This window comes from Parasteatoda tepidariorum, chromosome 6 (genome assembly GCF_043381705.1).
Source record: "Parasteatoda tepidariorum isolate YZ-2023 chromosome 6, CAS_Ptep_4.0, whole genome shotgun sequence".
Taxonomy (NCBI): Eukaryota; Metazoa; Arthropoda; class Arachnida; order Araneae; family Theridiidae; genus Parasteatoda; species Parasteatoda tepidariorum.
Genome location: NC_092209.1, coordinates 31,342,482 through 31,358,742, shown reverse-complemented (window position 1 = coordinate 31,358,742; position 16,261 = coordinate 31,342,482). Strand labels below are relative to the sequence as shown.

At 30.4% G+C, this 16,261-nt stretch overlaps 1 protein-coding gene across 1 annotated transcript in view; it reads left to right on the top strand.

Annotated features, from left to right (window-relative positions):
- LOC107448638 (uncharacterized) overlaps positions 1 to 14,346 on the top strand; it is a 24,535-nt gene extending 10,189 nt beyond the window's left edge. Inside the window, exon 2 of the mRNA XM_016063919.3 lies at positions 12,447 to 14,346. Within this exon, the coding sequence (XP_015919405.1) occupies positions 12,447 to 13,151 (705 nt within the window). The 3' untranslated portion in view covers positions 13,152 to 14,346. The remainder of the gene's footprint in view (positions 1 to 12,446) is intronic.
- Positions 14,347 to 16,261: the final 1,915 nt, after the last annotated feature.

Below are 16,261 nucleotides of genomic sequence, written 5' to 3'. Positions count from 1 at the left end.
GAGTTGTTCGGTGCTCGTCGGTCCACTGCTTCCAAACTCGCATCACTGTGGAACTGTTCCGCTGCATACGAGCTGCTATTGCGCGATAGGAAAATCCTCCTTCTCGAAGGCCGATTATCCTCCCTCGTTCAAACTCCGTAAGTTGCTTGAATTTCTTATTCTTCCGTCGTGGAGGCATACTCAGGTCTCACTAAACGTTTGCCACTAACAAATAATCATAGACTATTTTCAACGTCCCGCTACAGCACTTTATTTATACGCTTTCAGCATCAATTCAGAGGGCGCTGCGCGCGCCACGCACGCGCGATGGCTCTGAAACTTTATTAATTTGCATAATATCCTATAATTGACATTTGCTGCGAATTTCATTTGATTCTGATGATTCCTTCATGGTGTTGCATTTTCTACAAACAGCAGTTTATATATATATATATATATATACATACAATTAGTTATTCAATACAATCAAGATACCATTTCAAATATATATAAAAAATTGTGCAGCTGTAATTAGTGAGTTATTAAGTTTTTTGAAGCTTAATTTCTCAATATGAAAAAAAATTGATAATTTTTTAACATGAAATGAAATAAAATTGGAGCCTAGAGTTATTCTCTTCATCAATATTTGTGAACGACAGCCATCCATTCATTCAGAAATGCAACGATTATTCACATTTTCACAATCCAATAATGCGTGAAAAGGAAACCAACAGTTTTAACGCTTACTAACAAAACGTATTGTAACTAGAAATGATTTCGTCACGGAAAGGTTTGTTAAACCTTTACAAAAAGAAAGAAAAAAGAAACGAAAAGGAAAACTTTTTGTGAACAGTTTCATTATTCGTTTTTTAAAAAATTTTCAGAGTAAAAGTACTAAACTTTTAACAAATTTCACAAAACTAATAAAAGCAACAGATTTATTTAAAGTGGAAGAAAGGGACCCTTTTTAAACCAAAGGAGATGGTGAATTCAACCAGACTAGGTGAAAGTTGTGTGAAAACGACAGTGAAGAAGGTACATTAAAAAAATGAGAGATCGGCTGATGTTAGAAAAAATTTCCTTCATTTAATTTCTCAGTTCATCATTTCGTTTTAATATTCAAATACAAATTAGTCCTTTGTTACGTTTTTTATATTTTTTTCACCACAATAAAATTGCTTATAAATAACCATTGTTTAAGATTGCTACAACAAGATCTAACTTACATATTTTGGTATAAAGGAATCTTTAAGAAATAGGACACCTTTTTCTAGATTCTGTAGGATTGTTAACATTATTTTTTTCTGATCCGGTCATTTGCCCGACAACTCAAATGTCCGATTTCGGTGTCCTGGCTGCTCATATGCCCGAAAGATACGTTCGCCCGACAACTCATTTTTCCAACGTGTACATTTGCCAGACTATTTATTTTCCTAATGGATACTTTGCCCGATATGTAAAGGTAATGAGTATAAGATCCTATGTTGGCAACTGATTAACCTTTTAAATAAGACTGAGCTACTTATGGCAAGAATGTGCAGGTGATATTTAAAGACTGTTTATGATGTAAACCTTACCCTCTGCTTTATAAAAGACTTGGGACCTTCTTGAATTATAATTAATTCTGGGTAGCATTAAAAGATTAGCAATTGCACTGTCGAACAAATGAATTGTGGAGCAAACAAATCTGTCTGGTAAACGTATCTGTCGACATAATAAGCTGTCGAGCAATAGAGCTGTCGGGCAACTGATTGTCGGTAAGAAGTACCAGACCCAAATTTTAGATAACACTGCGTTGCTTTTGAGTATTGCAAAATTCTAAACTTAGCACGTCATTTTGCTTAAGTCAAGAAGAATAAAAGTTAAAAAAAAAAAAAAAACTTTATTGGCTTGAGGGCAATAAAAGATGTTTTAAGTGTTATACCCCATTATACCCTTTTTAATACCCCATTTTTCTAGAGGATCGAAATGATTTCTCAAAAACTGATGCACCAATTTTAAAAAAAATTTAGCATTTAGCACTCTTCTGGAGAATTGTGCTAGTGATGTTTTTCTTTGATAATAATTTATTTTATAAGATCTACATTGCAAAAGATTCCGGAACAAATTACTGAATGACAAATGCTATTAACTAAAATTATAAAACATTTTTAGGAATTAACTTTCATAGCTATAACTAAATAACATCTTTAGCAACAAAAAAAAACTAACAAATTTTTATAATAACCAAAAACTAAATATTTTACAAGCAAAATTGTAATTGAAGTTGCAATAGTATAATCGAGCAAAATTTAAATTTTATCCCAAAGGAATCAAAAATGATATCATGAGTTAAACTATAAAAACATTTTGGGATATTGCAACAGAATTTAGATGTAAAAATCTATTATAAGATTTGAATAATATTTAATAAAATTTTGATATTAAAAAATCAAACACGGTAGCGGTTTACGTTAAAAAGTACTGGCACTTCTTACCGTAAAATCTATTTTTACTGGAACCTATAACGAAACAAAAAATCTGGTATATCGTAATTTTTACAGCAATAATAACCGTAAAATCACTGAATCACTCTTATTAAATAAATATTATTGTAAAAATTAAGGTATAATATTTTACCATAGAAATGTATTTTACCGATGATGTCGTGACGGTACTTTATACCATAATTTGATCCAAATTTTTTGCAGTTTAGCTTTTACAAAAAATCATAAATTTTTGCATAAACCATGTCAAAATTTTAAATTTCATTATTGTTATTTTTTAAACGCTTCGTTTAATAACGAGTCTTTTTTACCTGATGATTTCTTTTATGATGTTCGGTTTTTAGATTTTATATAAAGCTACGAGGGTTGTTATTTATATTTCTGGCCTAATAATAAAAATAAGCATGTAGGATCGAAATTGGTTTTATTGTTTTTCAAAATATTCTCCATGATGATCAATACACTTTTGCATGCGTTTGAACAAATTTTCAAAGCACTTTTTCCAGTCCGATTGAGGTAACTCCAAAACATGCGTTTTGAATGCATCAACCGCTTCTTCGGGGGTCGAAAATCGTTGTCCACGTAATTTATTTTTGATGTGTGGGAATAAGAAGAAGTCATTGGGTGCCAAATCAGGGCTGTACGGCGGATGACCCATCAGTTCGATCTTTCGCTCCGTCAGAAATGCCTTTGTTTGAGTCGATGTGTGAGAGCTCGCATTGTCATGATGAAGAATGATTCGCCTGTTCTTCTGCTTTTTTCGAATTTCTCCGATGACTTCTGGCAAACAAATGGTCGTGTACCATTCAGAATTGACCGTCCTGCGTTGCTCTAACGCCACTGTTGCCACATGACCGTTAATGCCGAAGAAACAGGCAATCATTTGTTTCGATGTGCTTCTTCCTCGAACAACTTTTGTTGGTTTTGCCTCGTCTTGGAAGACCCATACAGTTGATTGCTGTTTTGTTTCCGGCTCATATGCATAGATCCATGATTCGTCACCTGTGTAGATGTTATACACAGCCTTTGATGTACCTTGAACGTATTTTTCCAACATTTCCTTGCACCAATCGACACGAGCCTTTTTTTGAGCGTTTGTCAGATTATGCGGGATCCAACGCGAACAAATTTTTTTTACGCTCAAATGTTCATGCAATATTTTATTGATGCTAGTCATACTAATGTCCAAAGACGCCTCTATCTCACGGTATGTCACATGACGATCTTGCTTTATCAGTTCACGCACAGCATCGATCTTTTCTGGCACAACAACGGATTTTGGACGACCTGCACGGGATTCGTCCTGGATCGAACATCGACCACGATTAAATTCGTTATACCAATTTTTTACAGTGCTGTAGGATGGCGCTTTATCGCTGAATAAAGAATTAAGTTCATCGAAGCACTCTTGTCTTGACAATCCACGTCGAAAGTTATGAAAAATAATGGCACGAAAATGTTCACGATTCAATTCCATTTTTTGAAAGAGAAGAACTTTTCAATTTACTGTCAACAACACAAATGAAGCTATAATGGTAAATCGTCTGCTGAATTTATGTTTAAAAATATCAAACTTTCGATTAAAATCGTCTGCGGTCGCCTAGCAACACTTACTGTTGCCAAGGCCAGAAATACAAATAGCAACCCTCGTATAGGATGTTATCTCAAATAGTTAAGGAAGTTACTTTTCTTAAAGAGATTTCGAAAAACAGTTTTTAGGGTTGAATTTTTATTATCGAAGTTTTATAAAATATTATTCAAATATTCTACTTTTATATGCAAATCCTATAATATTCTATAGTTTAATACAGGATTTTGTTTTCGATTCTTTCGGGATAAAATTTAAATTTAATAATTTTTCTCGATTACTATTGTAACATCAACTACAATTTTGTTTTTAAAATTGTGTTTAGTTTTTTATTATTATAAAAACGCTTTAATTTTTTCTTCTTTTTTTTTTGCCAAAGACAAAAAGTTAACATTATGGAAGTTTATTCTTAATAATGTTTTTCAATTATATTTATTTGTTTATGTCATATGTTGACTGGATACAGTTTTACTCACAGATAGTTGCCATTGATATAAATTAGAATGCAAACGATTTTCTATCTTTCAAATATTTTAAAGATTACAGTGGTATTTATAAACTTATAGCTCTCATTCAAAAATTAGTTTTCTTTGCATGTTTTTAATTTTTAATTACATTTTATTCGTTATGTCAGCTCAAATCAATGATCAGCATGAGCATGATAGCATTTACATCACCAAATTAGTATTTCTATAGTTATTAGAAACCATGTATTTATTTTACTTACTTTTATACTTTTAAAACGTGAATCTGTGAAACTAAATTTAAAATCATTTGCAAATGAAAGAAGAAAAAAAAAGTTTATTGAAAATTGAAACTTGTGGAGAAATAATTATAATTCATAGAGAAGAAACCTAAAAAATCGCCTTGCTATTATTGACTCCAATAAGGCTTAATTAATTATACTAATTGAAATAAAAATAAGCTTAGCACTGAAAACAAAAATTAATAGAGAAATGGTGATATTCTATTAAGAGAAACGTAAAAAATGAAACTGTAGAAGCCAATGATGCGTAATCAATTTTAATAATAAGTACTAACTGAATAAAAAAGAATGTGATTTATAAACCAAAATTAATGGAGCAATGATACCAGATTGTTTAAGAAAAAAGTAAAAAATCGCCATAATTATACGCTAATTATGCTTAATTGATTTTGGTAATAATTACTAATTGAAATTAAAAAATAAGCGATATTAAAAGCAATATCAATGGGATATGGAACCAATTCATAAAAAAAGCGTAAAAATCCAGCCAACTGTTATAGACGCTAATGATGCTTAATTAATTTTGTTATTAAGTACTAACTCAAATAAAATAATAAGCTAAATACTCTACGTATTATGAAGCAAAACTAATAGAGAAATGGCCCAAATTTGTTTAGGAGAAATGTAAAAAATCACCATATTATGACTGGCAGCAATGATGCTCAATTAATTTTGGTAGTGGGCACTACTAGCATTGTAAATGGTGCTGTTTTAATAGGTACCATACGTACAAATATAGGTAGTGTATATTAATGTATCTGTAACCTATTAAAACTGCATCAATATTCGGAATCTATAATATGGATACTGGGAAAAGAGGTTCCTTGCGGTCTCTTGTTTAAAAAAACAAGTACTAGAGAAAATCGCGTGATTGTGGTAAAATTTAACTATCATGAGTTGCCTCGAGCAACAGCGTCATAAAAACGTCATTCTAATGAGATAAACTAATTAAAACGTGTTTTACTTAATCTAATATGGTAAAGCCACCAGGAAGGACAAAATATAATAAATAAAAAATGGAATTATTTCAGCTATATTAGTTGTCTTGGTGTTGTCTTTCAGTTAATTAATTGGTGTATGTCTTTCAGTTTTGAGCATGATTTTAGTTTTGTTCAATACTGATATATTGATTGCTTACTTTTTTCTAACGAGTACAAAGAACGGTTATTCAGCTGGTTCCCTATAGAAAAAAAAATTTAAGTGTTTTTTCATCGTATATCCAATGGGACACTTGAAAGTGATGTAGTGTAGGTATCTCGATCCTGATTGGTTGTTGTAACATGGCATCTGTTTACGTTAACTACTGTTCTTTACATTCTATTTAGAGAAAGTCAAGCTCGTCAAGTATCAATTCTCTTAGGTGACGCATTCTATATTCTTTCACAAAGATTTCAATTCTTTCACTATATATTTACACAGATATATTTACACGAAACGATCAGAACTTTCGTCACACAGTTTTACGAATTTAGTAAATTAGAAATTAAAAATTTCCTTATTTCGCTTGGAATATTTGGAATAATCTTCTCATTGCTTTTTTATTCATTGCATCCACAGTTGCTCATTTCCCATCGCCCGCTGCTCGCCCCATTCGCCAACACCCGTAATTGATTCACATTAATCATTGCTTATTTCTTAAACGTCAATATTTTCCACAAAAACATAGAACATTTTGTTTACAGAGCACACTATTATTTTGTTTACACGCATGAATTCCTAAAATAAAGACTTCGAGAAGAAGAAAAAAAATTTCTACAGCAATGGGTAAACAGTTAATGAAATAATTTCGAATTTTTAAATCCTAAAAAAGAAAAAAAATGTAACGTAATAAACAAAAAAGTGTTAAGAAATTTTTAAAAAAAAATCGGTAAAAAGCACTTAAAATTGCAATAAATTTCGTAAAGTTGGAATTTCGAAAAAAGCTCAGGCTAAGTTCATAACTAAATATGGCCATTTTAGCACGTCAATTTCTACTGCGTTGCATTTCTACTGCCGCCTGCTTACGACATGGTATTTTTTAGGACAAGTTTAACAGTTACACTCCGTTGCAAGTTAAGAAAAGACCATTGCTTTATAGGATTTAAGTAGTCCTATAAAGCAATGTTTGTTTTCTCTTTATTACGTTATCAAATTACACGATAAATATGCTTTCAAAGAACTATAAGAGTTTTTAAAAGTTAAACAAGTATGATAGAAATTTAATTCGTGCTATTTTTTGATATATATATATATANCACTATGTGTATATATATATATATATATATCAATCATAGAATTACTAAAAAAGAGTTTCGTAGCCCTACAAGAATCATGGACTTGGCAACATATTTCAGTAAATAAGAAAATTTTCGTTCTCAAAAAAGAAACAACTATATGACGTTGCAAAAACATAGGTTGGACACAAGGCTCTTATGCTTACATGATCTTAACGAATCAAATGTGAGATAAAGATTTTTTTACTTTTGTTTCGCTGTTGAAGAAAACCGTCCTCCAGAAACAAAATTTATTATTCTTTCACCAGTTTCTTTAATTGCGAACAGAAAGACAAACATTGGTTACGATCTTTAGATATTTTTATTAATTGTTAATTGATTATTGTTGTTAATAACTTGTCGTTTCAAGAGTTATAAATATTGATATTAGTTCGCGTTGAGCATCCATTTGGCGTGCACTTTGATGCAAACAGGTTCTCTCCATAGGGATAATGATTTTTCTTAACTAGCAACAAAGTATAATTATTCTTGAACTAATAAGTTAGATTTTTTTATTCCATCATACTTCCTGTTGATTTTTCTACACACCCATGTAATTTCACGCTTCCAAGTCTTAAAGTTTTAGCGGAGCAAAATAAAATACAATGTTAAGTTTAATCCCTATAACAACTGGCGCTGGTTTATTTTTTTTCCTCTCTTTTTAAATATTGAGAGAAAGGTTTAATAAGCCTTAAAGAATAAATCTCTACAAAATTCTCTAATTAAAATTTGTTTTTGATGTACATAAACATTTTGCCAACGTTTCAAAAAGCGAGCATAGCTTTTCCGAACTTTCTTTCGTTCTAAGAACAATTAAAACTAAATACCGTAATTGTCGTCAAGTAATTTCTTGACGATATTACTCATTTTCAAAACTAGATCACCTAAACTTCATGTCAACAGCAGGTGCCATTGTCCGACAACTACAAAAGACGTCGCTCTGATTTTCCCTACCCACAAATGATGCGTATCCGGGCAGAAAATTTGGGAGTCAATTGGGAGAAAATATGTCGCCAATTGAGGATGTTTTAGTGATTGTTATTTTTGGCAGTTAAGAACGGATGCAACCCAACCGGTCGCATTAATTATTCATCACCTGCTGGCTATTTGTCCTACATGACAGGCATAGTAAGATAAATAGTTTAGAATTCCTACAGAGTTTTGGATATTTGAAATGCCAACTGTTTTCACATGTAAAATGTATTCATAATGAAAACACGACCACAGTTGATTATGTTTTCAAATGAAATGACCTCAGAATTCCGCGATATGAAGTGTATAAACTGAATGAAATAGCTAGTTTTACCCGCGTTTTATAAAATTCACTGAACAGGTTAGTTTATAGAAGAATTGAATAGTTAGGGTGAAAAATTGTTTTTGATGTACATAAGTTAAGGTATAAGATAACTACATTAAAAAAAAAAATAGTATGTTAGTTTTATAATACAGTGCATTAATATAAACGTTACCGCTAAAGCTCGAAGGCCGTTACCAGTGCACATTACCCAGTTAATCAGCAAATTAATTAGGATGATCCGTTAAAGTGCGGAATAAAGAGTTTTTCGCAATTTGCCTAAGAAATATGCGTATTAACGGTTTCCTTATCGAAAAAAAGATTGCTTCTTTTCATTCTATTCACTATTTTGATGATTATTTGACGATTCTTTTGACACCAAAAAATGAATAAATGACATCATGTCGATCTTTTAATTAAAATAATATTTTAAATCATTTGATTCTTTGCATTATAGTATTTAAAGTGATTGATTCGATAAACTAATATGTTGATTGTTTGATTACAGCAACTTGATTTTTTTCCCTTTTAGATAGCAAAAAAAAATTTATAATGTTAATTTAGGCACGTAGACACGTTTCGTTGCTGTTGTTTCAACATTGATCTCATATTCACTGTAACGAGCAGGTAATATGCAAATTACCAAAATAATTTGAGAAATCAAACACTTTCTGGGCACTTTAATGGTTCACCGTAGATAGTATATACATTAGCTAGTTAAACTGTAAAAATAACTGATTTCTATACTTTAGCTGTAATATAAAGACCCGAACACACATTGCTTTCCCCACAAAACCTACATTTTTAAGACATAAATATCTTCTAGAAATATCATTCTTTAAAATGTTCAATACTCTTTGCATTTGATTTTTACTTTTATCCAAAATTAAGGTAAATATTTTAACCTTACCTCAGTTTAGAAATTAAATGACTTCTTCACATATATGTTTTCTTTAACTAATCTATTGTATCTAAAAATAACCTGCAGTTTTAAAAGGTTGCAAAATATTTTAAATTTTATGTTATTCAGTTATTATTTCTTGATATAAAAATTATTTTAAAATTCTTTCTAAGGCTGGTTACAATGTGACTAAAAATGTTAACTTCTTATCTTTAAAAGTTCTTCGCTTTTTCCAAAATTAATAGAGATATCTATAAGCTGACGTCACAATTCACTTACCTGTCTACTGGAAACCCTTTAATGATCAAACAGTTACAGATGTAACCAATATGAATACATTTCTATTGGGATACAAATCGTCCGATAGAAATAGTGCAAACGGAAACTGATTGAATGATACAGGAACGCTGATCTAGTTCAGTCTCTGACTTGGACATCTCTAAATGATTTGCATTTCTTCTCTCATGCCTTTCTATTACACTGACACTTTTTTGGAAATTTGTGACAGCTCAGTTTACTTACGCCCTTTCTAAATTCGTAGTTGCACTGCCAACTTGCGTACTTTGTAAATTTATCGTTGCTCAGTTTCGGAATCTGTGACTACTTGTTGTTGGTGGACTTTCTTTCTAATTTTTCAGTTGCACTTTCTACTTGTACCCTTTCTAAATTTGTGGTTGAATGCACTGTCTACTTACTCTCGTTCTAAATTTGTGGTTGTTTTGTATACTTACGTCTTTTTTACATTTGTAGTTGCTCTCTTTTCTGACACTTCTAAATTTGTGGTTACTCAGTTTACTTGCGTCTTTTCTAAATATGTGGTTGCACTGTTCATACACTCTTTTTTAATTTGTGGTCGCCTTGTTTACTTGCGTCTTCTCTTAATTTTAAGTTACACTGTTAACTTACGCCCTATCTAAAATTGAGGTTGCCTTGTCTACTTACGTTCTGTTTCCAAATACACCTCATACATTGCGACCTTCAAGCTCAAAGATTTTTAAAAAAGTATTCAACTGTAAATAATTCTTGGTTTGATCATCGGATAACCTTAAAGTAGTTTATCAATGTTTACATTTCAATTTTAAAATTTGCTTAGCTAAAACGTAAAAATACAACTTATATTGTTTAATACCACTCAATTCCAATGCTCACAAGTGACCGCCACAACCACACACTCAGGGCGTTTAATTACTTAATTAGTTCAAAATTTCGGACTTAATGTTATTCCAATTGTTTTGAACTTTCACATGACTTCGGCTTATGGTTTTCTATCCCATATAGAGCAAGATCATCCTGTGGATGTCTACTAGACGTCTTCACAAACATCCACGAAGGTACATGTGGTCACCCGGAAGACGTCCACAAGATTTCACGGATTTTTCTTCTCATTATCATAAGGAACAACTTGTACGCATACTTATCTCTGGCTACGTCTATGGTTTCCAACGCACGTAATTTAGTCTCTAACAAATCATAGAGCCCTCTCAGCAATTTTTTCAAAGGACAAGAGAAAGTATGTCTCTGGCATGAGCTTAAATCAGTAATTCCCCTCTTCCAATTCAACTTTTAGGTTAACCTATAGCTTTTTCATAGCTGTCTCCAACTGGAGGAAAACTTTTAAACAACTCCTCGGCAATCCTTCTTTTCACCATCGCTTGTGATAGATACGAAATTTTGTCATGAATTTCCAAATTGGGATATTTATCAATTTTTGAAATTGTCCCCCAAAACCAAACCAGTTTCTAATATCTCCATTAAAAACGGAAAGTTGATAGGATAACGTAAGAACTTATTTCTTGACAAATCATTCTCACCAAATACAGAATCTTCTTTTTCAGAACTTACAAATTTTTAAAAGTTTTTGTTCTAAAAGAAGCCCCCGATCAGTATATGTTTCGAATCATCAAATTCAACATCGAATGTTGCTTGATCTAAAGCCCTGCATAGAATAAGTAGAGACACACCGACATTTTGGTGACTGCAACTTTCTTGTAACCGCAACTCTCAATGTAACAGTTTCGGAGTTTCTATTCTGAAATGCCACTTTTTGTTGATCAATATTTTTATATTCTTGAAGATAACTTAAATATTTACTATTTATTCTTTTGATTCTTTTTTTTTCCTCTCTGAAATTATGTTTTATTTTTGTTTTATTCAGTAAAAATAATAGCTTATTTATAAGTTAAAACTTTCTCATTTCGTTTTTCATAATCTTCTATAACTTTTTCTAAACTCTTTGAAATTTTTTAAAATCGTTTCTTTATGAGGTTCAAAGGGTGGTATGATGTGGGATTTAAATCATTATGGACATTATTATCAGTGTTCGAAGAAACAGTTTTTCCCCAATAGTTCAAATCTTTTTGTTCTAAATCAATACCAATTGTTATTTGGTCCTTTATAATAAACAACTGCTGAAACTTTAAATACAATTAATTAAATTTAAAATGAAATCTCAGTTAAAATTTTAGGTGTAAATCATAACATCAAAATCGAAAGATATTTTAAAATTTCTGTTTAACTTTTAAAATACTAAATTAAATAATAATGCGTTTGTCAATTAAAATGAATAGCATCAAAATATTCAGAAAAAAATCCTTTTTTCAAAACACAATAATTTTGTCTTTAACTATATTATCTCATCATCTTACCGATATTACAAAAATAAGAGATATTTATTTAATTTATTAGATTTATTATGATTGAGATATATTATTTGAGTATTTGTAATATCTTATGGTAAAAATTTTATTTTAATAAATAATTCTCGATATTTCAAAAAAAAAAAAAAAAATAATAATAATTTTATCAATTGGATAAAGATAAACAATCACACTGTGAGGTATGCAAAATTAAAAAATAAATATATATATTACTGACAATCAATCTGCAGTTAACTCTCTGCAGAAAGAAACGCATGGTATTTTTTTCCGCAAGTTTAACAATTAAAATTCTTGTAAGTAAACTTTTTAGTAGTTAAATCAGTCCTTTTTGATACAAGTTTTTTTCTTCTTTTTAAGTGGATAAGTTGATGTTTTTCAAGGTGATTTTGCTACAACGATGATTAAAAATTCTGTCATTAAACGTGCAAAAGAAAATATACATGTATCAAAGCTATACTTTAGTTAATGCCTTAGTAAACGCTTTTTTTTTTATAAATTTTAATCATCTTTTGTTCTTTTTCAGGGAATAGAAGGAAGAAATTATGGAATACACCAAAGGCAACCAAATTATCTCCCGACTTACAACGGAATTTTCAGCATACATGCTCTCAACTTTACAACTTCAGCATTTGACAAATCCGAAAACAATCTGCAAGTGGATGGCCAGGACACAACAATAACCACTTCTGCTTCAAACACCACATCTGAACAGCTTCAAGACAGCAACGAATCCCTCTCCTTGTTATCTAATCCCGAAACAAAACAGTCGCAGGACTTGCTAAACCAGGATATTGATGGTTCAGACATCAACGAACTAGATTCTGACAAAGAACAGGATGATGATCCAACCTTTCCTCAAATCCAAGTAATTACGAAAACCATAACGGATGAAACGTTTTCAAAAAGTTCCACAGCCAACACAGGTGGTACTACTCAGAAGCTTGGTCCAGTTGTCCGAACTGAAACCACATCAACTACTGTACCATCCACAGAAGACGTTTTCAAGTTTGTGACTTTTAACAATAGCGAGACCCTTTTGTCTGGCCAAGGTAATGACCCAGTTGAAACTGATGGTGCACAAGAGGATATTTTTGACAACCTGATGAAACGAATACAGAGCCATTGGTTGGAATTTGTCGGCAAAATGAAACTAAGCGTTCTGGATGTATGGAAATCCATCTCTCAACACATGATGGAAAGATTGGAATCCTTTGCATCAGCGCTTTAAAAGGAATGTCGGAAACCCATATTCTTGTTAATTATAGATCCTAGTTTGTGATACATATTATAAAATGGCTATTCATTGTTGCCGCTTATATTTTAGGTTACATAATTTAACGAATCGATAGAATACTATTGCTTTTTGAGGGTATGATATGTGAAGATAATTAATTAGCGTTCAGCTATTTTTGCTTTTGGGTTTCTAAAATAAAATTTTTAAAAAAATAACTCATACAAATTGTAAACAAATATGTAATTTTTATGTGTGTTAATTATCTAAAATGCAAAGGATGCCGTTTTGTATCTCAATTTCTATGCAGTTATATAATTGTATTACACACACTTCATTAATACAAAATTGCTACGTAGGATACGATATAAAGGTAATGTTAACAACTCTGTTCCACCAAATGTTTACAGCGCATTGCTGCGGTAAAAAGTTGAACTACTAGTTAGATGATGAATTTATCGCTTTCTATTAAAATTTTCAATTGAATTTATAAAACTCTTTTTAACCGTTTGGTTATTTGTATAATTTTAAATCTATCGAATTCTTAGAAGTTTTTTCTCTGAGGGTTTCAAGTGTTAACGAAGACAATTTGTCTTAGCACCATAAGTAAATTGTGATGTGATTTAAATATTTTAATTTTTCTCTATTTTCCGAGTTCCTAAATTTATTTCTATGTTGAATAAAATACCTATTTACATAATTCTTGCCTATAATCTAATAAATCCAATCTAACAAAACTCTAACTATCATTACAAAAAGATTCAGAATCATTACAGCTATCATTGTAAATCATTACAGCTATCATTACAGAAGATTCAGTGTACCAAAATAGTTTATCCTTATTACAGGTAATAATATCTTTTTGTGTTATTAAATATACGATACATGATTCGAAACATTATTCAATACAACACAATTATTATTATTAGAAATCGGATCACTATAAAGCAATTGATAAAATAGCATCTATCCTCCAATATGCATCTTTCACACAATCTATCATATTTCTTAAGGATAAAAAAGTAGACATAAGCTGCTTTTTTTATTTGATTTGTATACTTGTTTTAATAGACTCGGTCTATTATTCATTATTATTATTAGAGTTGTAATATGTAATTATGAATCCATCAAAATCAATGAATTTATGTCATTGTTATGAGAGCCGTATGAGATTAAAGTGGTTTCGCAAAGATGAAAATCTAAATAAATTCATTTAATTTCTACTTTTGTTACAATGGCGAACTTGAAAAAAGAAGACATACAAATATAAATTACATAGGATTCTGTTGAAGAAAACATAAAATAAAAAAAAAGTATTATGACTCAACTTTAGCTACAAAGCATTTACATTTATTAAATTCCAATTCTGAAACTTTTGTTAGCAAATTTTATTATTTATAAGTTTTATTATTTTTTTAAAAAAAACATATGTTTTAATAATCGAACTTTATATTATCTTAAAATGAAGGTATCATAAACTTTATACAACAAAATCTCTTTTTAAACAAAGATAAATTAATAAAGAGTTTCCGTTCTAATCCTAAAGTGTGTAAACAGACAACGCATTATTTAAGTGCAGCACTGTTCCACCAAATGTGTACAGCGCCCGGCTGTGGATACAAGTTTAACTACTAGTTGAAGGATTAATTTATCGTTTTCTTTTAATTTTAATTAATATTTAAAATTCTTCTTAATCGCTTGGCTATTTGATTAATTTTAAATATATAAAATGCCTAGATGATTTCTTATAATAAAGAGAAATAACAGTTTGTCTTGGCACTTGAAGTACATAAATTACAATGTGATTTAAATAATTTAATTTTATCTATTTTACTTGTTCCTAAATATATTTTTACGTTTAATAAAATACATATTTACATAATTGAAGTGCACGGTTAATCATTTCAAGCAAGTAGAAGAAAAATGTTATTGCTTATAGCTATTATTTGAATAGTTTTCTATAAATTATCAATTTAGATTTTTTCTTTTCTGAATTCTGTAGAATTTATCATATAAGTGAACAAAATAGACAGGAGTAAATTAAAACATGACAAGAAATATGATTTACAAATAATAAAACTAGAATCTAAGATAAAAGATTTGAAATTGATTAGAAAATATTATGTTTTTACACAGATGTCCAATATAAAAATAAAAAAAATTCAAAACGCTAACAGAGTTTGCACATGCCTGGAAAAATTCGAAAATTGATACGAAAATAGTTTTTTTTTTTTTTATGTTTGTAACTACGAGATTATTTTAATAACTCTAAGTAATCTAGATTATATGACTTAAGATTTTAATTTTTAATTCTTAAACGAAAGCTAATACTTACAAATTTCTGACTTCATTAAAACAACATTGATGTCAGTTTTAAATTTTTTGCAGCTGCGTAACGAACTTTGACTATCATAAAATTACGCTATTATATCTTGATTCAATAATTGTCATTAAAATAAAGCTTACACTTACATTTAGACCTACATAATTGTAACATGTTTGCTCAATACAAAAAAAAATGTCTTATAAGCCCAAAAAAAGGCATGATTTATAGAATAACAGAAATAAGAGAAGGGAAGTACAAAAACATATCTAAGGTAACATTTCGAACCCGTCACCGCCAAGCTCCGTAGTACGGAGTTACATTTGGACAAAAAATAAATAGAAGCAAACAAAAATATGACCGAGACGCTAAATTATAAGTTGATCAGGGTCAACTCTTCAAATCTACATCTACTGAACTAATCGCTTTGTTTTATAGTTGCCCCCCCCCCTCCAAGAAAAAAGTAGAAAGAAAGGAAAATAAGTATTATTCGTTACTCGACGAAAAGTTAATATTTCTGTATCGTGATCTGTCACGCCAACTACAATCGCCAAGGTGCCAAATAGATTTCAAATTTGCAATAAAAAAAAAAAAAAACATGTAGGTGTTTGCCCGGGGGTGGCTACGAGTTATACCTTTCGAGTTGGTCCCTTTCTGTGATGTTTTTTTCAGTTTCTTGCAGGCTACTGCCCGGAAGTTTCCAAGACTTGGCGATTATTCTGCCACAGGATACGGAAATCTCCAACTAATCAAAGCTAACCCATACAGCAAATTTCGTCCTAAA